Below are 24,873 nucleotides of genomic sequence, written 5' to 3'. Positions count from 1 at the left end.
AAGGTCGTCTTTTGGTATGTGCTGTGACAGATCTCTTCAAATCATACTGGTTTGCAAAATCAAAGGCAGAAACAATCCAGGATGACCAATTCCAGTTTTTAAATTTTTTTAAAGTTATTTTTAATTAGAGGATAATTGCTTTAACTATCATGTTGGCTTCTGCCATACATCAATATGAATCAGCCATAGGCATACATATGACCCCTCCCTCTTGAACCTCCCTCCCACCTCCCCACCCCATCCCACCCCTCTAGGGTGTCACTGGGTTTCAACTCCCTGCTTCACACACCAAATTCCCACCAGCTATCTAGGTGGCACTAGTGGTAAAGGACCCGTCTGCCAATGCTGGAGACTTAAGAAATGTGGGATCGTTCCCGGGGTCAGGAAGATCCCCTGGAGGAGGGCATGGCAACCCACTCCAGTATTCTTGCCTGAAGAATCCCATGGACTGAGGAGCTTGGCAGGCTACAGTCCGTAGAGTTGCAAAGAGTCGGACACGACTGAAGTGACTTAGCACACAGGCATCTTTTTCGCCATGTACATATGGTAATGTATATGTTTCAGCACTACTCTCTATTCGTCCTACTCTCTCCTTCCCCCACTGTGTCTACAAGTCTGCAGCCATCGCTGCCTTGCAAATAGGTTTATCAGTACCATTTTTCTAGATTCCATATATATGTGTTAAAATACAGTATTTGTTTTTCTCTTTCTGACTTACTTCATTCTGTATAATAGGCTCTAGGTTCATCCCTGGAGAAACCATAATCGAAAAAGACATATGAACCCCAATTCCAGTTTTGCAAGATAGCACAATCTAGGAAGAAAGCGGACATCTGGGGAAATGCAATTCTCAATAATGGCCACAAGGTGGCAGAGTAGTTCTGTACACCAGAAACCTAACGCTAGCAACCAATAGTTCTGTAGTCTAGGATTTGTTAGATAATCCCGAAGATAGTTAATATAGGACAATGGGAAAACCTCTTTCTAGGGGAGTTTTCTGCTGAGGAATTTATCCTCATATTATTAACATCCTTCTGATGTTGAAGCTGAAACTCCAATACTTTGGCCACCTGATGCCAAGAGCTGACTCATTCGAAAAGACCCTGATGCTGGGAAAGATTGAGGGCGCGAGGAGAAGGGGCGACAGAGGATGAGATGGCTGGATGGCATCACTGACTCAGTGGACATGGGTTTGGGTAAACTCCAGGAGTTGGTGATGGACAGGGAGGCCTGGCATGCTGCGGTTCATAGGGTCGCAAAGAGTCGGACACAACTGAGAGACTGAACTGACTGACTTTTTTAAAGGCAGGCTCTCCATGAACCTTCCAGAAGCCTGAACAGTTTTCAGATATTGAGGACCAGCCTCCCACGCCAATGGAGGACCAATTCCTGTGACCAGTCCTGGCCCTGCTCACCAGCACAAAGTCACCACTGAGCAGAGGGCTAATTTGAAGCTCCCTAATCTCAAGACCCTGATTGGACCTCCCAAGAGGAAGAAAGGAATGCCAAGCTCAATGTTAATGCTAAACATTTCTCAATGCTCAGTGTTAAACATTTCCGCAAAGGTAGGCTCAGTAACCTCCTGACCTGAGTCTAGCCTTTCAGTGACATGAGCCCACCATCTTCAAACCACTTCCCTCAATGTGCATCAGCGCACCTTCTGCAGGGAGAAGGGAAAACCCACAGATGGCCCTGGAAAATTGCTCTGAACTCATAAACACCTAACTGGATATTAATTAGAGGCAACAAAAAAATTCAAAGTTTAGAAGATCCTAGAGGAAGAAATAAGGACAGACATAAATAACTGGAGGTACGTGTTACCTGTGACTGAGCAGCTAATAAGCTTGTCTCCCTGGCACCCTCACATAATCCTGTGAGCTGCCATACACTCTAGAGTTACATCCCTCTTTTCTTAGAGTAGCTGAGTGGGTTCTATTGTCTTCAGTAAAAACCCTGGTTATTACAGAAGACAAGGGAACAAATGGAATTCCTAAATCACTGTATAGAAAAAAGATAATCAGAGAGAGAAAGACAGAAAAATGAGAGGCCAGCAGAGGAACGCCTGAAGGACTGTGGAGTGGGTGTGTCCTGCTTTCAATGTTGTCAGGCTGTTTGTGTTACTGAGATATAACTTTCCATTGCTCTGAAACATCCACCCATTTTCAACACATTCAAATGTCCTTCAAGCGAATGAATTTCAGGTGCTTGTGTACATGAAGAAAAATGGATTCGGTCCCTCATCTGTGTCAGTGCAGTGTGGACATGAGAGCAGCCATCAGCAATAAAACTGCAGCGATCAAGACACACTTCGAAGCAGGAAGAAGAGCCAGAAGAGACTGAGAAATCGCCTCTAGGAATTCGATTTCTATTATTTGTATGAAGGAGTGAATGGAGCAGGACCTTATGGTTCTTGTCCCCCATGTCCTCTGTTTGCCTTTTGTCTGTGGAAAAACCTTCGTCAAAGAATAAGTTTAATCAGAGAGGTGAGAAAATACAGAGACAATGGAAAACAGTGAAAGAAGAACAAGTACTAGGACGTTTAGTCATTACACATTGTCAAGTTGTCAAGGACCTTTAGTTCCTTCTCAAGGGCTATAGATAATATTCTGAGCCATAACCTGTGAGCTGTCTTACAGATACTGAAACCCCCACCGGGTGGAAGAAGTCAATTACATGACGACCAGGCTGTAGCTACGACATAAGCTGCCACAATTCTAAGGACAAGCTTCAAGGAAATGGGAACAAACCAACCATGGAACTAAAGACTAACTGTAAAGCAAGCAAGATGATGCCGATCAGACCACTGATGACCAATTTCAAGATGACTGTCAGAGCTGACTGTGCTGTTTCCATATGTTGCCCCATCCCTTAGCCTATGAAAGCTCTTGCCCCTGAATGTCAGTGGGGAGGAGGTGGCCTTTGAACAGAAGTCTGCTCCCCTCCTTAGTTGCCAGCATCCAAAATAAAGCAAACTTCCCTTTCCCCAACGTTGTCTCTAATTAGCTTTTGAGCAGTGAGCTGCTGGGCCCCACTTTGAGCTGCAGGAGAATGTGGGAGTAAAGAGCTTGAGCTGACCTCTAAGTTCCAAGGGAACAACCGCTTCTAGCCCAGTGGTTCTCAGACATGGCTGCATCAGAATCACCTGGAGGGCTGATTAAAGCAATGCTGAGCTGTGCAGGTTTATCAGTCAGTAGGTCTGGCACAAGGACTCATAACTGACCTTTCTCACAAGTTCGATGTAACATCAATGCTGCTGGTTCAGTGACCACACTTAGTCAACCACTGTTCTAGACCCCTGAAAGTAGGTCTCATTAAGCTGGGGCATATGATAAGCTGAGACAGGTAGGACACAAGCCTGTGAGCCAGGGAGAGATTATTTTTGTCCAGTTATCTACTATCTGCAATTTATTTTTGTAGAAAAGTTTTCCTAGATTTTGTCATCAATGTACTGCAGGTGAGTACAAATTGGTATAATCTCCTCAAAGGGAAACTTGGTAACATTAAAATAGCAATATCAAATGAGTATATCCCTTGTAAGCTCCTTCAGCTTAGAGACCTTTTTCCATTTTAATCCCTGATATAGCCTAAGCAGGGTTTCCCTGGTGGCTCAGTGGTAAAGAATCTGCCTGCAATGTCAGAGATGCAGGTTCAATCCCTGGGTCAGGAAGATTCCCTGGAGAAGGAAATGGCAACCCACTCCAGTATTCTTTCCTGGGAAATCCCATGGACAGAGGAACCCAGCAGGCTGTAGCCCATGGGATCACAAGAGTAGGACACAACTTAGCAAATAAACCACCATCACATATCCGAAGCAACTAGAACGATATCTGGCACATAGTAAGTGCTGAATAAATGTTATCTGAATGAAAACAAACAAAGAATAGATCCTTTGACTCCGAAGATTCACATCTAGAAGTAAATAAGCAGTATGAAAAGATAAATCCAACCATATTCATGGCAGCATTTTTCTAATCTTTCACTTCTCCATGAAAAGATAATTGACAAAGTATGTCATAAAATAATCACCATCCATGAGACAACCTTCCCAATGTACTATTTAGTGAGAAGGCAGGTTAGTACTAGTACATGTTACAGTACTCTATTTTGTTCTACTCAACGTGCCAGTCTAGTAACTGATTTTTAGCCTCTATGAATATAAACCAACACACTGCCTCCTTTATTGACAATCTTTTGTCATAGCAAATAATACCATAATTTCTCTTAATCTCAGTATCTTCATATGCTTAATGGGGATAAAAATCAAGCATGATACTGGATGCTTGGGGCTGGTGCACTGGGATGATCCAGAGGGATGGTACAGGGAGGGAGGAGGGAGAGGGGTTCAGGATGGGAAACACGTGTATACCTGTGGCGGATTCATGTTGATGTATGGCAAAACCAACACAATATTGTAAAGTAATTAACCTCCAATGAAAATAAATAAATTTATATTAAAAAAATTTTTAATCAAGATTTACAAAACATATTTCTTTAAGGCCTTAATGAAACTAGTTCTTGGAAACAAAGATATTACCAAGCACATGTCCAGTTTTGTGGGAATACTAGGCTATGTGCCATCATATGCCAATACAACAAACACCATACACCTTTTCAAATAATTGGTAATTGGAATACGGCAATGTGTTTAATAAACACTTTCAAAAAAGAAAAAACCAGAGCACCAAGTAGTGTTTATATACCAATATATTGAATATATGGGTATACAGATGGTGCTCTATTAATACATCAAATGTGAACTCAGGCCATGTGGAGTACAGAGCTGATATGCACATGCCCTTTGCACAACAGACAAATGGAAGCTCCAGATTAAATATCACCAACAAACTAAATTTAATTACATATGTCAGCTCCAAAAGACAAACATTCCCTAGATTCCAAAATCAAAGAAAGTCGAAGCCTTGGCAACCCTATGGGGTTTTAGTCTCAGTTTTAGGGATGATGGGACTACACAAAGATGAATAAAAGGCACTGAAGCTCCATCCAGAACTCCTGGCCAAAATGAGGCACAGATCACTTTAAAGAACACTCTTGCAAGCATAAAATAAGACTGACAAGGCCTGCTCGCTAGCACAAAGAAACAGCAAAGACATTGCTGAGTGCCCCAGGCATTGCTGAGTTAAAACATCCATGAAAAATGGAAATCCTAAGCTCACGCAGGTGAGGGGTCTAAGTTTTTTCTCCATGCATAGCTTAAAAAGGCAGATGAATAGTTAATATAAAAAGTGATCCAAGACCACTAAATCCCTAGGGGTCTAATAAACACACCATGAAAATCTTTATCCTGAGCAAGTCTTCCACAGCTCAGGGCTTACAGGAAACTCTCACTAAAGATAAACTACCAAAATTAAATATCACAGACCACAGAGGAAATGAAAAATCATTATAAGTGAATCAGCAGACACCAAAATTGACACACAGGAAGGAAAAACAATAGACTAGAAAAGAATCATGCCTTTAAATAATTTAGAAACCATGGTAAAGAAATAAGATACCATAAGAACAAATTTTTTTTACTAAATGAGAATTTTTTAAGGAAAATTATCACTGAAATGAAAAATGTTTGATAGGTTAAATACCAGACTAAATTTAAGAAGAATTGCTTAAGTATAAGACATCTGAAGAAATTATGAGATGGAGAAGGGTGGGAAGAAAAGAGAAAAAAGTAATTATGACTGGATGAGTGGTTAATAGACATGAAACATGGAAAGAGAAGCTTTAATATGTCAGCCTAATAATGTTTAAGAAGTAAAGAAGTTGGGGGAATGTATAGAGAGAGAGGTAATGTCCAACGTAGATAGCATATTGAAAAGCAGAGACATTACTTTGCCAACAAAGGTCCGTCTAGTCAAGGCTACGGTTTTTCCAGTGGTCATGTATGGATGTGAGAGTTGGACTGTGAAGAAAGCTGAGCGCCGAAGAATTGATGCTTTTGAACTGTGGTGTTGGAGAAGACTCTTGAGAGTCCCTTGGACTGCAAGGAGATCCAACCAGTCCATTCTGAAGGAGATCAGCTCTGGGATTTCTTTGGAAGGAATGTTGCGAAAACTGAAACTCCAGTACTTTGGCCACCTCATGCGAAGAGTTGACTCATTGGAAAAGACTCTGATGCTGGGAGGGATTGGGGGCAGGAGGAGAAGGGGACGACATAGGATGAGATGGCTGGATGGCATCACTGACTCGATGGACATGAGTCTGAGTGAACTCCGGGAGTTGGTGATGGACAGGGAGGCCTGGTGTGCTGCGATTCATGGGGTCGCAAAGAGTCGGACATGACTGATCGACTGAACTGAACTGAACAAGTTCTATTATGGTATCAACGAACTGATTCTAAAGTTTGTGTGGTGTGGCAAAAAGACCCAATATGGACAACACAATACTGAAGGAGAACAAAGTTGGAAGATTTAAGTTACCTGAATATTAGATTAACTAGTAGTTACAGTAATCAAAACTGTGTAGTACTGGAGGAAGAATAAACAGACTAGTGGAACAGAAAAGACAGCCCAGAAATAGACTCCGCATAGTCAACCGATCTTTGACAAAGGCAAAGGCATTATAATGGAGCACAGATAGTCACTTCAACAAATGGTACAGGAACAACTGGACATCACATACAAAAAAAATTAATCTAGACACAGACCTTACATTCTTCACAAAAAAATAATTTGAAAAAGATTATAAACCTAAATGTAAAACACATAAGTATCCAGCTCCTAGAAGATAACATAGGAGAAAACCTAACTGGCCTTGGATATGGTGATGCCTTTTTAGATACAACACAAAAGGCAGGACCCATGAAAGAACAGATAAACTGGACTTCAGTAAAAACTTCTGACCTGTGAAAGACAACATCAAGAGAAGTAGAAAACAAGCCATGGATTAGAAGGAAATATTTGTAAAAGACACATCTGATAAAGGAGAGCTGTCCAAAATATACAAGGAATTATATAACTCAACAAGAAGAAAACAAACCACTCAAATTTTTAAAAATAGACCAGGAAGGTTCAAGAGGGAGGGGATGTATGTATACTTATGGCTGATTTATGTTATTATCCAGCAGAAACCAACACAATGCTGTAAAGCAGTTCATTTCCAATTAAAAATGAAATTTTTAAAAATAGACCAAATTTTCGTGAGCACCTCACGAAAAAAATATATTCAGATGTAAAACAAGCGTATGAAAATATCTCATCAGGAAAATGTGAATTAAAACAATGAGATACCACTTCCAAAGAGGAAGTATACTTTGCATGACAATAATAATGGGTATATGTCATTATACATTGTCCAGATTCCTGGTGCAACTGGATTTGGACAGTCACCAAAGGTTCAGCCTTGATAACAAGTGATGCTGACAATGGGACAGGCTATGCATGTGTGGGGGCCGTAGTATACAGGAAATCTCTGTACTTGCCTCTCAATTTTTTTGTGTGTGTGTGAACCTTACACTGCTCCAAAAAAATATTGTCTTTAAAAAAAATGCACACCTATACACATAAAGGTTAAACTTAACATAAAAGAAAAAGGGGAATTATTAAAATCAATCAGAGATAAGACATTTTACCTTAAATTATAAATTATGTTCAGTTCAGTTCAGTCACTCAAGTCATGTCCAACTCTTTGTGACCCCATGAATCACAGCATGCCAGGCCTCCCTGTCCATCACCAACTCCCGAGTTCACTCAGACTCACGTCCATCGAATCAGTGATGCCATCTAGCCATCTCATCCTCTGTTGTCTCCTTCTCCTCCTGCCCCCAATCCCTCCCAGCATCACAGTCTTTTCCAATGAGTCAACTCTTCGCATGAGGTGGCCAAAGTACTGGAGTTTCAGCTTTAGCATCATTCCTTCCAAAGAACACCCAGGACTGATCTCCTTCAGAATGGACTGGTTGGATCTCCTTACAGTCCAAGGGACTCTCAAGAGTCTTCTCCAACACCGCAGTTCAAAAGCATCAATTCTTTGGTGCTCAGCTTTCTTCACAGTCCAACTCTCACATCCATACATGACCACTGGAAAAACCATAGCCTTGACTAGATGGACCTTTGTTGGCAAAGTAATGTCTCTGCTTTTCAATATGCTATCTAGGTTGGTCATAACTTTCCTTCCAAGGAGTAAGCATCTTTCAATTTCATGCTTGCGATCACCATCTGCAGTGATTTTGGAGCCCCCAAAAATAAATTATGTTACTCATCAATGATAGATGCCAAAGGATTAAAAAATAAATAATACATTAAAATATTGAGGGGACTTCCATTTCTGGAGAAGTTGGAATAAATATTTTTTTTTTTAAAGCTGCAAGAAAAACCTACTCTCTGTGGTTAAGGGTTTCTCAACCTTGACACTATTGACATTTCACCCAGAAATCCCTCTGTTGTTGGGGCCCTGATATGTATTTAGCAGCATCCCGGGCCTCTGGCCACTAGATGCCAATAACAACATCAGTTGTGACAACAAAAAATGTCTTCAGACACTGTCAAGTATCACCTGAAGGGCGTATCATCCCTAATTGAGAGCTGCTCTCTCTAGCCACAGGACTTAAAAAGGATAGCCCTAGAGGAATGAACCCTCTCGAATAAGCCTAGCCTACTCTAGAAAACATCACGACACAGCCACATCGCTCGGCCTCCTCCCAGGCACTGCTGAAAGCCAAAGGAGGAACACTGCTGACCTTCCTTGCCCCCCGCTAATTGAGCAGAGATAGCATTCATCTCCCTTCCCACCAGGTGCTGCAGAGATGGTGGGTGTAGCCCCATTGACCATGCCTGCTTGGCACTAAGATAAAAGGAATAAGACAGTGCCCCTTCCTCTCTTCCTGGGCATAGTCCCCACAGAGGCCACACAGCACATAGAGAAACCCTGTTGACCACCACAGGCACTGTACCAAGTAAAGGAGAGCAAACAGGCCAGCACCCACCTCCTTTCAACTAGAGAGAACCAAAGACACAGAGAAGAGGAAACTGGATAAAGGAATCTCATAAATCTGTACATGAAATGGTCATATATGAAAATGTGTATAACCTAAATGGTCCATGAAAAGAAAGAAAGTGTTAGTCACTCAGTCATGTCCGACTCTTTGCGACCCCACGGACTATAACCCATCAGGCTCCTCTGTCCATGGGATTTCCCAGGCAAAATTACTGGAATGGGTTGCTATTTCCTCCTCCAGGGGATCTTCCCAACCCAGGGACTGAACCCACATCTCCTGCATTGCAGGTAGATTCCAGGGACTGAACCCACATCTCCTGCATTGCAGGTAGATTCTTCACTGTCTGAGCAACCAGGGAAGCCAAATGGCCTATGCATGGAATCAATCTAAATCAATACAGAAGAAGTTTGAGAACTGAGCTATAATGAGAAATACCACCCAGGTTTCAAATTAGCCTGTGGGTAATCAATCAGAGCAGACCAGAATAGCATAACTGCCAGGAGCCGGCATATTGCATATTGAGTGCATATTGCATATTGAGTGCAGCACTTTCCACAGCATCATCTTTCAGGATCTGGAATAGCTCAACTAGAATTCTGTCACTGCTGGGAGCCAGCGTGAGGAGCTTCACCCATGACAAAGGTCATGAGGAAGGAGGCTCGGCATATGCAAAGGCAGGATCGAGCCTCAGGAGTCCCCCTGGAAATTCTCGAGCATCTACCCCCAAAACCAGAGTCTGCCTACTTTCTGCTTTGTGCTTTCACCTACACCTCTGACTTTACGGGGGGGCTGTCCCCCACTACCTCTCTCTGAAAAAAGAGTTAGCTTACAGCTCCAGTTAATAATTCCTGGGTGTGACAGTGTTTCAACCTGCAAACTCCTTTGGAAATCCTCTAGCCTGCCTGAATAGGTTTTTCCGGCCACATGTGATTGTTCAGAGCCTCCCAATTGTGAAAGGCAGGAGATGTTCTAAACTGTCTAAACACAGATTCCTTTGAGTAGTTAAAAGATTGATTAGAAATTGTATTGGTGAAGGGTTTTTCACTTATTGGGCCAATGTTTGCTGCTAAGTCTCCATATCTCTTACCTGCTGTGTCCCTGGCAGTGTATTGATTAATATAATTGGCATAAGTAGTAGCTTTAATGTTTGTAACCTTGGACCCTTGAGTTAATTCTTTTCTTGATTGAGCCCACCACACCTTTGCCCTATAGGAATGCAGCTTTATTTAATGCTTTTGGAGGGTGGCTCCTGACTTTGGAATAATCACCTTTAGAGAAAAATAAGTTTCTTAAAATGTTAACAGGTCTCCCGGCCAGAAGATGATGTAAATCACCTGAACTTTTGCATATGATAAGTTTGAAAGTCTGGCTTCGATTAGGACCAGGAACTGCTGTCCTTGCATGACTCCACCCCTTCCCCCATTATCCTCTATGCATAACTTAAGGTATAAAAACTACTTTGGAAAATAAAGTGCAGGCCTTGTTCACCGAAACTTGGTCTCCCCATGTCGCTCTCTCTCTCACTCTGGCTGAGTCTCCATCTGGAGCGCGGAACCCGCCATGCTTACTAATTATGCCTGGGCTTCTAAGATCGGACCGGGAAGGCCTCAGTGTCTCCTGTCCTTCGGGAGAACGGAAGGACGCCTGCGGCCTACGTAAGTGGTGCAAACTTCTTGTCTTGAAGTTTTATTTGTCTCCCGCGTAAACCAAGCTACTCAGCCTCTTTTCTCCACTGAATTTCCTCACTGAGCTATCCTCATTCTATTACTCTTTATATCTTTGATAAATATTTAAATAAATAGGTCGCCTATGCCATCTCTCCTTCAAATACCCTGGATCAGTCAGAGCTGGACCCCAGCACATAACAAAGGCTATGAAAACCAAACTGACAGTCAAACCACAGCCCATAAAAGGCTGAGAACATGAGTTTTGAACCTAAGCTGGCTGATTGGTTCCTACTTAAACATGATACTTTTGGAGGCAGTGTCATGTAATACTCAAAATGTCTAAGATACAACCCAAACGTATTTATCATACCAAAAATAGGAAATCTCAAACAAGAACAAGACAATCAACAGTAACACCAAGAGGACACATATGTTGGAATCACATGGCAAAGATTTTAAAGCAGTTATTTCTAAAATGCTCTAAACAAAAATGATAAAACCTCTTCAAACAAATGGAAAATCAAGTCTCAGAAACATACTGAAGATATAAAGAACAATGAAGTAGAACTATTGGAACTGAAAAATACAGTAACCAAAAATCTTTTTTAAAAATCATTGTCTGCATTCAGTGGCCAAATGGAAATGACAGAAGAATCCAAGGTCTTCAAGGGACCTTAAAGATTTATCAACAGAAATTGTTCAATCCAAACAATAGAGAGAAAAGGGTAGCTTTTCAAAGGATCCAGCATTTGTGCCATCAGAATCCCAGAAGGTGGGGAGAAAGAACACAGGACTGAAAAACTATTCAAAAAATTACGACTGATGGACTTCCCTGGTAATTCAGTGGTTAAGAATCTGCCTGTCAGTGCAGGGTACTTGGGTTTGATGCCTGGTCTGGGAAGACTCCACAAGCCACGAGGCAACGATCTAAGTCGTGCGCCACAACCACTGAGCCCGAATGCCCCAGAGCCCATGTCTCACGACAAGAGAAGCCACTGCAGTGAGAAGCCCGTGCTAGAGAGTAAGCCATCTCGCTGTAACTAGAGCCTGCATGCAGCAACAAAGACCCAGCACAGCCAAAAGTAGATAAATACATTTTAAAGAAAAGAAATAACAACAAAAGTTCCCATACTTGGAGAAAGACATAAATCTAAAAAATCAAGAAGCTGAATAAATCCCAAATAGGAGAAGCCCAAGAAATCCACACCCAGACTTAAATTTCTAAAAACTAAAGACAACAAAACATCCTGAAAGTAGTCAGAGAGAAACAATGCATTGCTACCTATGTTGGAATAACGACTCAGACGGTGTGTTTCTCATCTGAAATAATGGAGACCAGGAAGAAGTGACACTTTTTGTTTTTTTTTTTCAAGTGATAAAATTAAAGAACTGGGAAATATTTGGATTATCAGGAATGAAGAACAGTAACAAAGATGATAAATATTTGGGTGAATGTAATAAACAATTCTCCTCTTGAGTTCTTTAAAATATGTTTGACTTTTGAAAGCAAAACTTCTAACTCTGTCTTATGGGGTTTTCAATGTATGTGTAGTGGTTTTTAGGGCTGCCAAAACAAAGTACCACAGACTGGGTGGTTTAAACAATATGAATTTATTTTCTCACAATTCTGGAGTCTAAAAATCTGAGCTCAAAGTGTTGCAGATGTGATTTCCTCTGAAGCCTCTCTCATGCTGGTAGATGGCTGTCTTCTCCTCGTGTTTTCACATTCTCTTCCCTCTATGTCCAGATTTCCTCTTCTTATAAGGACACCAGTCATACTGGATTAGGGCCCACCCTAATGATTTCATTTTAACTTAACTTTTAATTTTACCTCTTTAAAGATCCTATTGCCAAATACAGTCACATTCTAAAGTTCTGGGGGTTAAGATTTCCACCCGTGAATTTTTGAGGGACACAATTCAGTCCATAATACATGTGAATAAAACATATAACTAGAAAATATAAGGGGTGGGGGAGGGAGTCACTAGGGACTTAAATGGTGGTAAAATTTCTACATTCCACTGAAATAACACAATATTGATTAGAAGTAGACTGAGAAATGTTAAGTATGTACATTATAATTCCTGTGCAACTATGTTAGGCAACAAGATAATCAATAGTTTGTTCTCTATGAGTCTGCTTCTTTTTTAATTCATTTGTGTGTTGTATATTTTAGATTCTACATATAAGTGCACTTGCATTTATCTCCATTTCTGCATCTCTGAAACTAGAGAAAAGGTAAAAACCAGACTAAAAGCTAAACTAAAACTAAACTAAAAGAGCAAGGGAGAAACAAGAGTAGGTGAAAAGATCAACACATCATTGGAAGATTGGAAGGAGATAGCAAAAAACCAAATCTTGCTCACCTTTCCCCAAACTACTACAGGGGATACATCACAATAAGCAAGCCAATACATGTTGTAGAATCCCAGAATGACTCTGTAATTGTAAGTGGCAAAGAGGGACCAAGACTGAAACAGAAGAATGGGCTGAAGGACTTGTAAAGCACTCAGAATCCAGAAGGCCCCGGCTTCTGCTAATGAAGCCAGAGGACTATTTCTTTCCTAACACTAGCAACTGAACTGTGCTCCCCTAAAATGCGTAATTCACTAACCCCTAATGTGATTGTATTCAGAGACAGGGCCTGTAAAGATGTAATTAAGGTAAAATGAGGTCATATGAATGGGGCCCTAATTCAAAAGGCCGATAAGACTAATCCTCAGTCTTATCAAGAGGAGGAGACATAAGAGGACACGGTGAGAAGGCAGCCATCTGCAAGTCAGGAAGAGGATCCTTGCCAGAAACCAGCCCTGTGGGCACCTTGATCTTAGACTTCCAGCCTCCAAAATCAGGAGAAACTGTTGCTTAAGCCACTCAGTCTGTGTTATTCTATTATGGTGGCCTACACTGACAGAGACACTATGGCAGAGAGGCTCTGGGTTTGGAAACCAGTCATCTGGTGTTAAGGATGAAGTTCTGTACTGAAAACAGGGTCTTCAGGAAGAGCCCAGATAATGAAGGGAAAGACCACTGGATACCTTCACCTCCCAAACTCACAGAATCATAGAAGCTGGGCCTATAAGTATGTGTGCAGAGTGAGAAACAGAAAACTTTGTTCAAGGGTCAATGACAGCATAAAAGGAGTTTTGACCTTGCAGACCCTCTATAATTCTTAGGCACTTTGACCACCCTGGGTTCCCAGGTCCACACTGTGAGAAGTGAGTAAAGGATGGGATCCAGGAAAAAGAGGAGGCTCACAGTAGAGAAATAGACTGAATTTAGCAAACATGTGCATGGTTAGTCTACGCAGGCCACCATGCTTATTCAGTAGAATGACAAAGTTGAGGAAATATACATAAAAGTAGATCATTTCCTCAAGAGGCATATAGAACAGACAGGGGTTAAAATAGAAAAATATAACTTAAGAAATTTATATACAATAAATGATGGATTCTGTTTGGGAGAGTGATAAAGACTTCAGAGAGAAAACAGCATGTGGTTTGGACCACAATGTAGGAGAGACACCTTTTTAATAAAATGATTTCAGACTCTCCCTTTCATTTTATTCCTTTTAATATTTATTTGGCTGTACCGGGTCTTTGCTGTGGCATACAGGACCTAGTTCCCTGACTAGGGATTGAACCTGGGTCCTCTGCTTTGGGAGTGTAGAGTCTTAGCCAGCAAAGTCCACCACCAGGGGGAGTCCTTCCCTTTCATTTTACATAGGCTGATTTTACTGGATAAAAACAGAAATGTTTGTCTCAAGGATCTAACTCAATTTCTAAAGACTAGGATAGTCTTACCTCAATTACAAGGAGCTAATGACTCTAGTTACAGCTCTTTCACTATAGAATAGCTTTCAGGTGATAAATAGCAACCAAAAATGAAAGTGTTCCAAGTTTCAAGAAAGAGACATGCAATCAAAATCAATACTTTCCATCAGGCAAAACTTTTTATGATAGCTTCATTTTCTAAGCTCTAACTTAGAGTCAATAATTGTAAAGCAAGAATTCAAACAGTAGTTTGTCATTACACAAAACTATCAGCCAGTCAGGAACTATCCAGTTTTCAGGTATCTGTCACCCTGTTACTAACTCAAAAACAATGATTTAAAATTAATAAAATCACTGGAAAGAGAATACAGTACAAGCATATAGAGGCTTAAACTGTAAATAATCTCTTATTATTTACATGTAATCTCCCATGTAATGCCTCACACACAAGCAAGGTGGCTTAATGAAATTAAAATCCTTTTGTCCCTAAGAGAGGATTGATACAATTCTCATCCCCTTATTTTTCTCAGTCTGTGTCCTTCATCAGCTTTCAACCCAAATTTTAGTTTGTCCTGTTTTCCTTTACTTTTTAACTCCCAAAAATAAGACTTTGGGTATTTTAATTTTTATAAATTTCTAACAGCTTTCATGAAATGAATTCACTAAGCATACAGGCTTCGGCTTATTTCAAGCTCCCTAAAGCAGTATATCATTCGGATATGACTTTCCCAATAATAGCTAAAGGTCAAACATTACCTTCCCTGCCCCTCTTCTACCACCATCCTTCCTACAGCACATCAGCTCTCTGTAGGTGGGAGGGCCATTAGTTTCTAAGGAAGGCAATTATCATCAGGACCTTAACAACCTAATGTTGTCTAAAGTTTTAAAGAGGAATGTGATACTCCAAAAAAAAGTCCAATTGAAGATATAGATTAAAAAGTTTAATGGGAGTATGGCAGACAGAATTCAAGACGGTCTTCAATTGTCCCCATCTCCTAGTTGTCCACTCTTGTTCAATCCCTTCAAGTTTAGGCAGAATCTATAACTTGCTTCCAACCAACAGAATATGACAAGGATTGTTAATGCCTGTCTTTCTAGGAGATTCTGTTCCTTCCTAACTTTGATAAAGTGGCCATATTGTTGAGGCTAGTATCTGAGGATGACCTCTAGTCAAGAGCCAGCAAGAAACTGACATTCTCAGTCCATCAGCCCACCAGCCTGAGTATTTACAGGGCCTGAGTCTTGGTGATACTATGTTAGCTTAGAAGGGGATCCTTCCCCAGTCAAGCCTCAGTTCTTCAGATGAGAATCCAACCCTGGCTGACACCTTAATTGCAACCTTGCAAGACTCCTGACTTTCAGAAGCCTGCCCAGACTCTTGGCCTAGAGGGATAACAAATGTGTGTTGTTTTAATCCACTGAGTTTGTTGTAATTTGCTATTCAGTAATAGATAAAAAATAAAGGGAAAGCACAAAGAAATATAACACATATAGCTATAATTATGATGGTAATTATCACGCCTAAACTCTAATAGCTGACTCTGTACAAACAGACCCATTAGGGAAAACATAGCAGTGAACCTCTAAATAGCCTGAGGAAAGGGTGGTAGGGGCTGAGGGTTGTCCTCTACCTCCATGGAGAAGCAGGAGAGGGCTGGTTGAAGACAACCTAACTTCTGGGGACTCTACAAACCTGAGTCGGACAGAGCAGTGTATCTCAGGCAAAACCCAAAGGAATAGTGAAACCAAAGGAAAATCATGATTGGCAGGTACAAAGATTAAAGCATGAGCTGGGAAGCAAGGGAAACCATGGAACTATCAAGATGTGCAGAGACCAGCCCCCCAGCGGCACAAGTGAGACAAAGGCAGGCTACTCTCAGAGCCTGGATGGCCAAAGTCAGGACCGATAGAGAGAGCAGGCAGATGAGGTCATTACATACGGGCATTACTAGAAGGTTAAGCCTTTTTAGACCACCAGCAATATGCTCAGGTTTATCACCATTATTGGACAAGCTTTTTTGAGACTTGAGAGCCAGGAGGGCATCAAATGCTGAGGATACACCCTGAAGCAACCTCCACCCCGTGCTACAGCTGCCCATCAGTCATGGCCACACACGAGGGGCACATCACAAAGCCCAGAGAGGCCCCCAAGAGCCAATCAGCAGAGACGGTTCCAGAATCCTCCTGGATCTTCAATAAAAATGGTAGTTATTGGACCCCTCTAAATGCCCGGCACTGAAACCTCACAAGTTGTTCAAAGCTGTACATGTGCACATGCACCACAAGCCCATGTGTCGCATCACATTTGTGCAAAATGATAAGCCTCAGGGAAGAACACATCACAATTAATGTTGCTGTTTAGTTGCTCAGTCGTGTCCCCACGACTTCTGCGACCCCACAGACTGTGGCCCACCAAGCTCCTCTGTACATGGGGTTTCTCAGGCAAGAATACTGGAATGGGTTGTCATTTCCTTCTCCTGGGGATCTTCCCCACCCAGAGACTGAACTTACATCTCTTGCACTGCAGGCAGATTCTTTACCACTGAGCCACTTGGGAAGCCCATCAATACTTCTATTTAAAATCTGAGTTCTGTACCTTCAGGTGATTTTTCCTCGAGTCTCTTCCTTGGAGTCTTCATTTCCAAACAGGTCATTTGGTCTTCACTTTATATTCTTCAGTAGTCCCTGGTGGCTCAGACGGTAAAGAGTCTGCCTGCAGTGTGGGAGACCCAGGTTCGATCCCTGGCTAGGGAAGATCCCCTGGAGAAGGGAATGGCAACCCATTTCAGTATTCTTGTCTGGAAAATTCCATGGATGGAGGAGTCTGGCAGGCTACAGTCCACGGGGGCGCAAAGAGTCGGACACAACTGAGCGACTTTCTTTATATTCTTCACAAGGAAAAATGGAACCAATGACTGGGGACCCCATTTCTGAAGGTCAGATTGTTCTTGTAACACAAGGTACACATTACAGGAAGAATGTTGTAGGGAATGAGAAGAGAAATATTTAATGGCTACTGTGTGCACAAGCTCAGTTAATTCTTGCAACTCTTCATGTGGAATAAGACAAACCTCTGGGAAGTTAAAACAACTTCCTAAGGTTATGCAGCCAGAATGGCAGGGCCAGAGTTTGGAATGTGGGTAGCTCTGAAACTGGGTCTGTGCTGTCTTCCACCATCCCACACTGAGTTCCTCAAGCTCGAAATTTCTATTGAGCTAAGTCAATTGAAAATCTAACTTTGACTGGTAAAAAGATTATAATTAAGGTAGTGTATAAATATATTAGTATGTAAGCCAGGGAAATTTTTTCAAATAGGGTAGATAAAATCATTATATGTCTCTTAATCTTTGCTCCATTGTAAGTTAAAGTATAAAATGTGATTTAGTGCATTCCTAAAATCAGAACTCTCAAAAATAATATACTCTGGCAGTAAGAAAATCTAATGAAGGGGGTTCCCTGGCAGTCCAGTAGAGTGTAGTAGTCCCTACACTCCCAATGCAGGGGGCACGGATTTGATCCTGGGTTGGAGAACTAAGATCCCGCATGCTGCACAGATCAGCAAAAAAAAAAAAAAAGTAAAGGAATGGTATCTGTGCTTAAATTTAAAGTGCCTAAAATCAGTTGTGTATAGTCCCTTAATGGAAGGTTGATAAGAACTTTATTTGCAATATATATGAGCTTCAGAAACTGCCCTAATTTATTACAAAGAGCTATCAATCAATTTTATGATCATTTTAACATACAGATAACCATTGTCAAATGGCATAATGGGCATGTTTTAACCAACCCATAAGGCTAAACCATAGTAGTTAATTACTAAATGATACCCTAGGGACCTAAAAGAACAACTGCCATCCACATCTACCCACACTTAGGAGGTTCACTCCTCCCAAGAGATTTGGCCCATTTCTATTTCAAAACATTAGAAAGTCAGCTCAGTCAAGAAAAAACTTCACTGAGCTTTCTAAATCAAAGATGCCATGCTGAAATTTAAACTTGGGGAATTCTAAATAGTATGAAATTAATCATTCTAACTTTCAGAACGTTTCATCAGGGTAGCATCAAATGAGTAAATCAGTTCAGAACACTGTCTCCGCACCCATATTTATGTTTTTTCCTGGAATTTAATTCTTGGTTTAAAAACAGGAGGAGGTGTTTGCAAAACAAAACAAGAATAAGCAGCTTCTCATACCCTTTCTTCTACACCATTTGTAATTACCCAGGCTCTCTCAACTTTTCAAACTTAGAACAAATCCACAACCCATACATGTCAAATCAGAGCATTTCTCAGAACTCTGGTTACTATCTTGCATCGCTAACAAGTTCTAAACATTATCATCACTAATTGCAGAATCGTTACTTCTCTTAATTGCAAGAGCAGCATGGGGGTTATGGGAAGAAAAAAGCATACACAGAGGCATACTAACCATCAGTGATTGAAATAACATGATATCTTGGAATTGCTTTCAAAAACAGCACCTAAAAAGGGGGTGTGAAGATAGGCAGATGCAAAATGCTGATAATTTTTAAAGCTGGGTTACCTGAGTACATTGGGTTCATTATCCTATTCTCGGTTCTTTCATATGTATATGAAATTTTCCACAATAAAAAGTTTTGTGAACATTATCATCTCAAACCAGATTTAGGAGTCCAGAATTAAGTCTTTCAGTATTATTTTGCTCAATAAGTAAACTCCAAAATATTAGACAAAAATGCCTAGAGTTAAAAATCAACATCCCAGACTGTTGTTTGTTTTTTATTTTTTTTAATAGAAGTATAGTTGATTCACAATATTGTGTTCATTTCTGTCATATACCAAAGTGATTCAGTTACACATATATGTCAGAAAGGGGATGTTTAAAAAAAGCAATTCCTTTTAGAAATCACACTAAAAAAAGAAAAATACGTAGGAATAAACCTGATTGAGGAGGTTAAAAGAATTGTATGCTAAGAACTATAAAACATTAATAAGGGAAATTGAAGATGATTCAAGGAAATGACAAGATATCCAATGATCTTAGATTGGAAGAATTAATACTGTTTCAAGAAGAGGATGACAGAGGATGAGATGGTTGGATCGCATCACTGACACAATGGACATGAGTTTGAGTAGGCTCCAGGAGTTGGTGATGAACAGGGAAGCCTGGTATGCTGCAGCTCATGGGGTCACAAAGAGTCAGACACAACTGAGCAACTGAACTGAACTGAATATTATTAAAATGGCCATACTACCCAAAGCAATCCACAGATTTAATACAATCCCTACCAGGTGACTCAAGGGTAAAAAATCCTCCTGCCAATGCAGGAGACACTGGTTCGATCCCTGGGTCAGGAAGATGTCCCAGAGGAGGAAATGGCAACCCACTCCAGTATTCTAGCCTGAAAAATCCCATGAACAGAGGAGTCTGGCGGGCTACAGTCCATGCAGCTGCAAAGAGTCAGATATGACTGAGCTATCAAATTCAGTTCATTTCAGTTGCTCAGTCATGTCTGACTCTTTGTGACCCCATGGACTGCAGCACCCCAGGCCTCCCTGTCCAGCACCAACTCCCGGAGTCTACCCACACTCATATCCATTGAGTCAATGATACCATCCAACCGTCTCATCCTCTGTCATCTCCTTCTCTTCCCACCCTCAATCTTTCCCAGCATCAGGGTCTTTTCAAATGAGTCAGCTCTTCGCATCAGGTGGCCAAAGTATTGGAGTTTCAGCTTCAACATCAGTCCTTCCAATGAACACTCAGGAAATTACCCATGACATTTTTCACAGAACTAGAACAAATAATCCTAAAATTTACATGGAACCATATGTTTTGATTTGCAAATTTACAGAAGACTTGGAAGAATAGTACAAAGAACTCCTAGATTCACCAAATGCTAAGGTCTGGCACATTTTCTCTCTTTTCTTGTATAACACACATACACACACAAGTGCACACATACACATGAGCATTTTTCTCCTAAACCATTTGAGATTTTGTTGCAGACATCATGTCCCTTTACCCCTAAAGACTCCAGTTTCTCCTAAGAAAGATGGTCCCTTCCAAACTGCAGTTAAAACATCCTATTTACGGAATTTAGCATTGATACAAGGCTATTTTAATGGCAAAAAGTGAAAAGGAACTAAAGAGCCTCTTGATAAAGGCGAAAGAGGAGAGGGGAAAAAGCTGACTTAAAGCTCAATATTCAAAAACCAAAGATCATGGCATCCAGTCCCATCACCTCATGGAAAATAGATGGGGAAACAGTGGCAGATTTCATTTTCTTGGACTCCAAAATCACTACAGACTGTGATTGCAGCCATGAAATTAAAAGATGCTTGCTCCTTGGAAGAAAAGCTATGACAAATCTTGACAGTGTATTAAAAAGCAGAGACATCACTTTGCTGACAAAGGTCCATTTAGTCAAAGCTATGGTTTTTCCAGTAGTCATGTATGGATGTGAGTGTTGGACCATAAAGAAAGCTCAGTGCCAAAGAATTGATGCTTTTGAACTGTGGTGCTAGAAAAGACTCTTGAGAGTTCCCTGGATAGGAAGGAGATCAAACCAGTCAATCCTAAAGAAAATCAACCCTGAATATTCATTGGAAGGACTGGTGCTGAAGCTGAAGCTACGATACTTTGGCCACCTGATCCAAAGAGCCAACTCTGGAAAAGACCCTGATACTGGGAAAGACTGAGGCCAAGAGGAGAAGGGGGTGACAGAGGATGACATGGTTGGATGGCATCCCTGATTCAATGGACATGAGTTTCAGCACACTCCAGGAGATAGTGGAGGACAGGGAAGCCTGGTGTGCTACAGCCCATGCGGTCACAGAGTTGGACATGACTTAGTGACTGTACAACAACATGGCTATTATCCAACATACAATCCATACTCAGATTTCCCAATTATCACAATATTGTCCTTGGTAGCATTTTCTCCTAATTTGGGTCTTATCCAAACCATCTATTGCATTTACGTATCTCTTTAGTCTCCTTCATTCTAGAACAGTGCCTCAGCCATCTTTCATGACACTGACTTTTGTGAAATGTCTCCAAAAGTGGGTTTGTCTGATATTTCTCCCTGATGAGAACCAGGGTACCCATTTTTGGCATAAGTAACCCTCTATCCTTCTCAAGGTTTCAGATCAGGCAGCACAGGTTACCAGCTTGCCCTATTACTAACTAGTGATGCTACCTTTGATGGTTGGTTAAGGTAGTGAACCCCATGTTTCTGCACTATAACATTACCATTTCCCCCTGTGCAATTAATAAGAAATCTGTGAGGAAATTACCCCAAAATGTAAATATTCTGGTGTTCAGGTTTTCACACAATAGTTTAGCATCCACGGATGATTCCTGTATGAATCAGTAATCTATGATGGTTGCAAGGGCTTCCCTTGTAGCTCGGTTGCAGTGCAGGAGACCTGGGTTCAATCCCTGGGTTGGGAAGATCCCCTGGAGAAGGAAATGGCAACCCACTCCAGTATCCTTGCCTGGAAAATCTCATGGACAGAGGAGCCTTGTGGGCTGCAGTCCACGGGGTCGCAAAGAGTCAGTCACAACTGAGCGACTAACACTAACTTACTTACTTATTTATGATGGTGGCAAAGTAGTAATTTTCTAACTCTTTTTGTCTCTGTTTTTTAGTTGGCATTATTTGTAAGCTGTTTAATAATAATTATGACTGGAAATAATTTTACTTAAGAATTTGAGTTCCTTTTACTACAATCAAGCAATTTTCTTTTAAATACTCAACATCCTAAGTCCTAAACATCTTGAGTAGCTATTTGGCAGAGCTTGCTAACCTTTACCTGTGTAGGGTCTAAATTTGATTTTCCCTCCCCTGCTGTCTCTTCCTTCTATCCTCCAGGACTAGGCACAGAGTAGAAATCACTGCTGGGATAAGTAGGGTGGGGAAGAAGTAAAGTGCAGGTTGTCGACCAGTAGCAGGAGGAGGAATGGCCTGTGGGGTAGTAACCTGGATGTACCCAGCCAAAATGATAGACAACCAACCAGTAAACCAGGAGCAAGCAGATGGGGACTAGAAGTTTTCCTGATAAAACCAAATATTCATCCACAGCAAGAAGGGCCCGAGATTGCCAGGGCATAATACAATTATATATTTCCAACATTGCCCAAATATGCCTGGCTGTTCCTAAGAAATTACACTTCTAAACAGATTACAGTGACTTTAACAATAAAGACTCATAAGGGCAAGTACTAATAATGGAACAAGTGACACAAATGGAAGAAAAAGAGAAAAGTACTTCACTGTGATCTGGAAACACAAAACTATCTGGAATACTTGTTACTGAGAAACTCAAGAAACATAGGCCAAATACTTAAGTACCACCACTTTATATAATAACCAAGCTGCTCATACTAACAGAATTTGGGTTTGTTTTTTATCCCCTACTAGTCTCCTTTTTTTTCCACTATAGTTCCTCCCAATTGTTTCAACCTTTTAAGATCTCATAAACCTGAATTTTACAAATAAAAATATGAATTGCCCAAGGGGAGTTTAGTTTGATGGTCTCAAAGATCCTTCCCATTTCACCACACCTCTCTGAAAACCAAGGTGAGGCCCTCAGAGTCTCCATTCTTCCTCTGGAATCTGCCTTCAGAGGGCATGTTGTCTGGGCATTCTTCTTGTGAACATTATAAGTTGCCAGGCAAATATTTTTAAAATATTACATACCACATTTGTAAAAAAAAAAAAAAAAAAGTCCTTCTGGATTACTTCCAGGAATAACTGGAGAGGATTCTGGTTTTGCTTAACTTTAGAACCAATTTTTCTCTCAAGAGTAAATTTCTTTGGGGACAAAAATAGAGAAAGCGTCCACTGTAGCCCAAAGGCAACACTGCCCAGGTGTGATATATGTTCACGATGCCATGTACCTGCAACACATTGACAGGACTGAAGAAGTGACCGTCTCTCTGTGCTCCTACCTGCCTCTCACCTGTCATTCCCACATCTACAGAGAGAAGACAGGGAGCATAGTAGCTTCAGCAACACCTGAAACTTGAATAAAACATCAATTCTCAGGCTACAACACAGACTTACTGAATTGCAGATTTTGCAAGTGGGAGCCAGCAACCTGTGATAACAAGCCCTCCAGGAGATTCTGATTCAGATTAAAATCTGAGATGTATTACTTTAAAAAAATAAAAATACTGAGGCTCAAGGATTTTTGAAAGCTCTGGGAGTAATTATAAAATGCAGGCAAGCTGAGAACTGACCAAAGAACTCTGCATCTAGGAGAAGCCCTTTCCAGGATCACCTTTACACTAACAGTAAAAGAACTGTGGATCTTTAAGCTGCAGACGTGGTCAAGATCTGGAGAGAATTTTTCAAGACACTGGCTGAGAATACTTTCTTTTCATTTCCCTAGTAGGGACACACAGTAAGTGTCTTACCCTACTTCTGAATAAGAACAAAGACAAACTAATTATCCTCTACATTCTGGAAACCTTCATACTTTCAGCTCCATGCCAACTGAAAACAAACATAATTAAGGTCGTACTTAAAAATCAGCTCAAAAGCTAAGCTGGTAGAAAATCATTACCATTTTTCCATAAACAAAACCAATGGGCTAAAGTTTTATTCTTCAATCAGTAGTTGAACATGGGGCTTCCCAGGTGTCGCAGTGATAAGGCATCTGCCTGCCAATGCAGGAGACGCAACAGACGCCAGTTCTATCCCTAGGTCGGAAAGATCCCCTGGAGTAGGAACTGGCAACACACTCTAGTATTCTTGTCTGGAAAATTCCTTGGACAGAGGAACCTGGCGGGCTACAGTCCATGGGGTCGCAGAGTCGGACATGACTGAGCACACACACGCACGCACACACACTCCCTTTGAGGCTCCGCTAATGCGCATCCAGCTTCCGACACATCTAACTTAACCAGCTTTCGTAGACGTGATTTCCATTTCCAAAAGCACTGAGCCAATAAAACAGTGATGCCAAGATGCCAAAAGCAGGCCAACCCAGCCTCTTCCAACACTTCCATTCAGTAGTTTTAACCTGACATCAACGCGCTCACCTGGTTCGCTGTCCATGGTGACCAGATAAGGTCTCTGGCCCCTGGGAACATGGCCCGGGTGGGCACATGGGGCAGTCGAGCAGTCAAGCCACCCTCATCCCCAGAAGGCGAACACGCAAAACCAGCCCCAGCACTCGGGGTGAACGTTAAATTCAACGCTAAATAAGCTCCCGGCGCCTGGATGGCAAGGTTCCCAAAAGGCCAGCTCTGGGCCCAGGGGCATCCCCAGAAGGGCTGCGTTGGCATCGAGCGTCCCCTCCACCTCACCTCGGCGTCCGCCGCTCGCCCTTCCACCGCATCCCTCCGGGACCGGGCTGCCGGGGCCGCCTGTGCCTCTCCGATCCTGCTGGCTGCAGAGGGTGATGGGCAGAGGGGCGCGGGGGCACCCGGCCGCGGCCCCCGCGAGCCCGGCACAAAGGCGGGCATCACAAAGAGGAAAACTTCCCGCCCCCGGGCCC

At 41.6% G+C, this 24,873-nt stretch overlaps 1 protein-coding gene across 1 annotated transcript in view; it reads right to left on the bottom strand.

Annotated features, from left to right (window-relative positions):
• Positions 1–24,714, bottom strand: part of SYT16 (synaptotagmin 16) — a 305,114-nt gene extending 280,400 nt beyond the window's left edge. The window contains exons 1-2 of the mRNA XM_061429769.1: positions 24,683–24,714; positions 24,416–24,456 (exon numbers count right to left, since the gene is read on the bottom strand). Coding sequence (XP_061285753.1) covers positions 24,416–24,456; positions 24,683–24,714 — 73 coding nt within the window. The remainder of the gene's footprint in view (positions 1–24,415; positions 24,457–24,682) is intronic.
• Positions 24,715–24,873: the final 159 nt, after the last annotated feature.

This window comes from Bos javanicus, chromosome 10 (genome assembly GCF_032452875.1).
Source record: "Bos javanicus breed banteng chromosome 10, ARS-OSU_banteng_1.0, whole genome shotgun sequence".
Classification (NCBI taxonomy): domain Eukaryota; kingdom Metazoa; phylum Chordata; class Mammalia; order Artiodactyla; family Bovidae; genus Bos; species Bos javanicus.
Note: the sequence above shows the minus strand (reverse complement) of the source record. Positions and strands in the feature narration are given on the sequence as shown.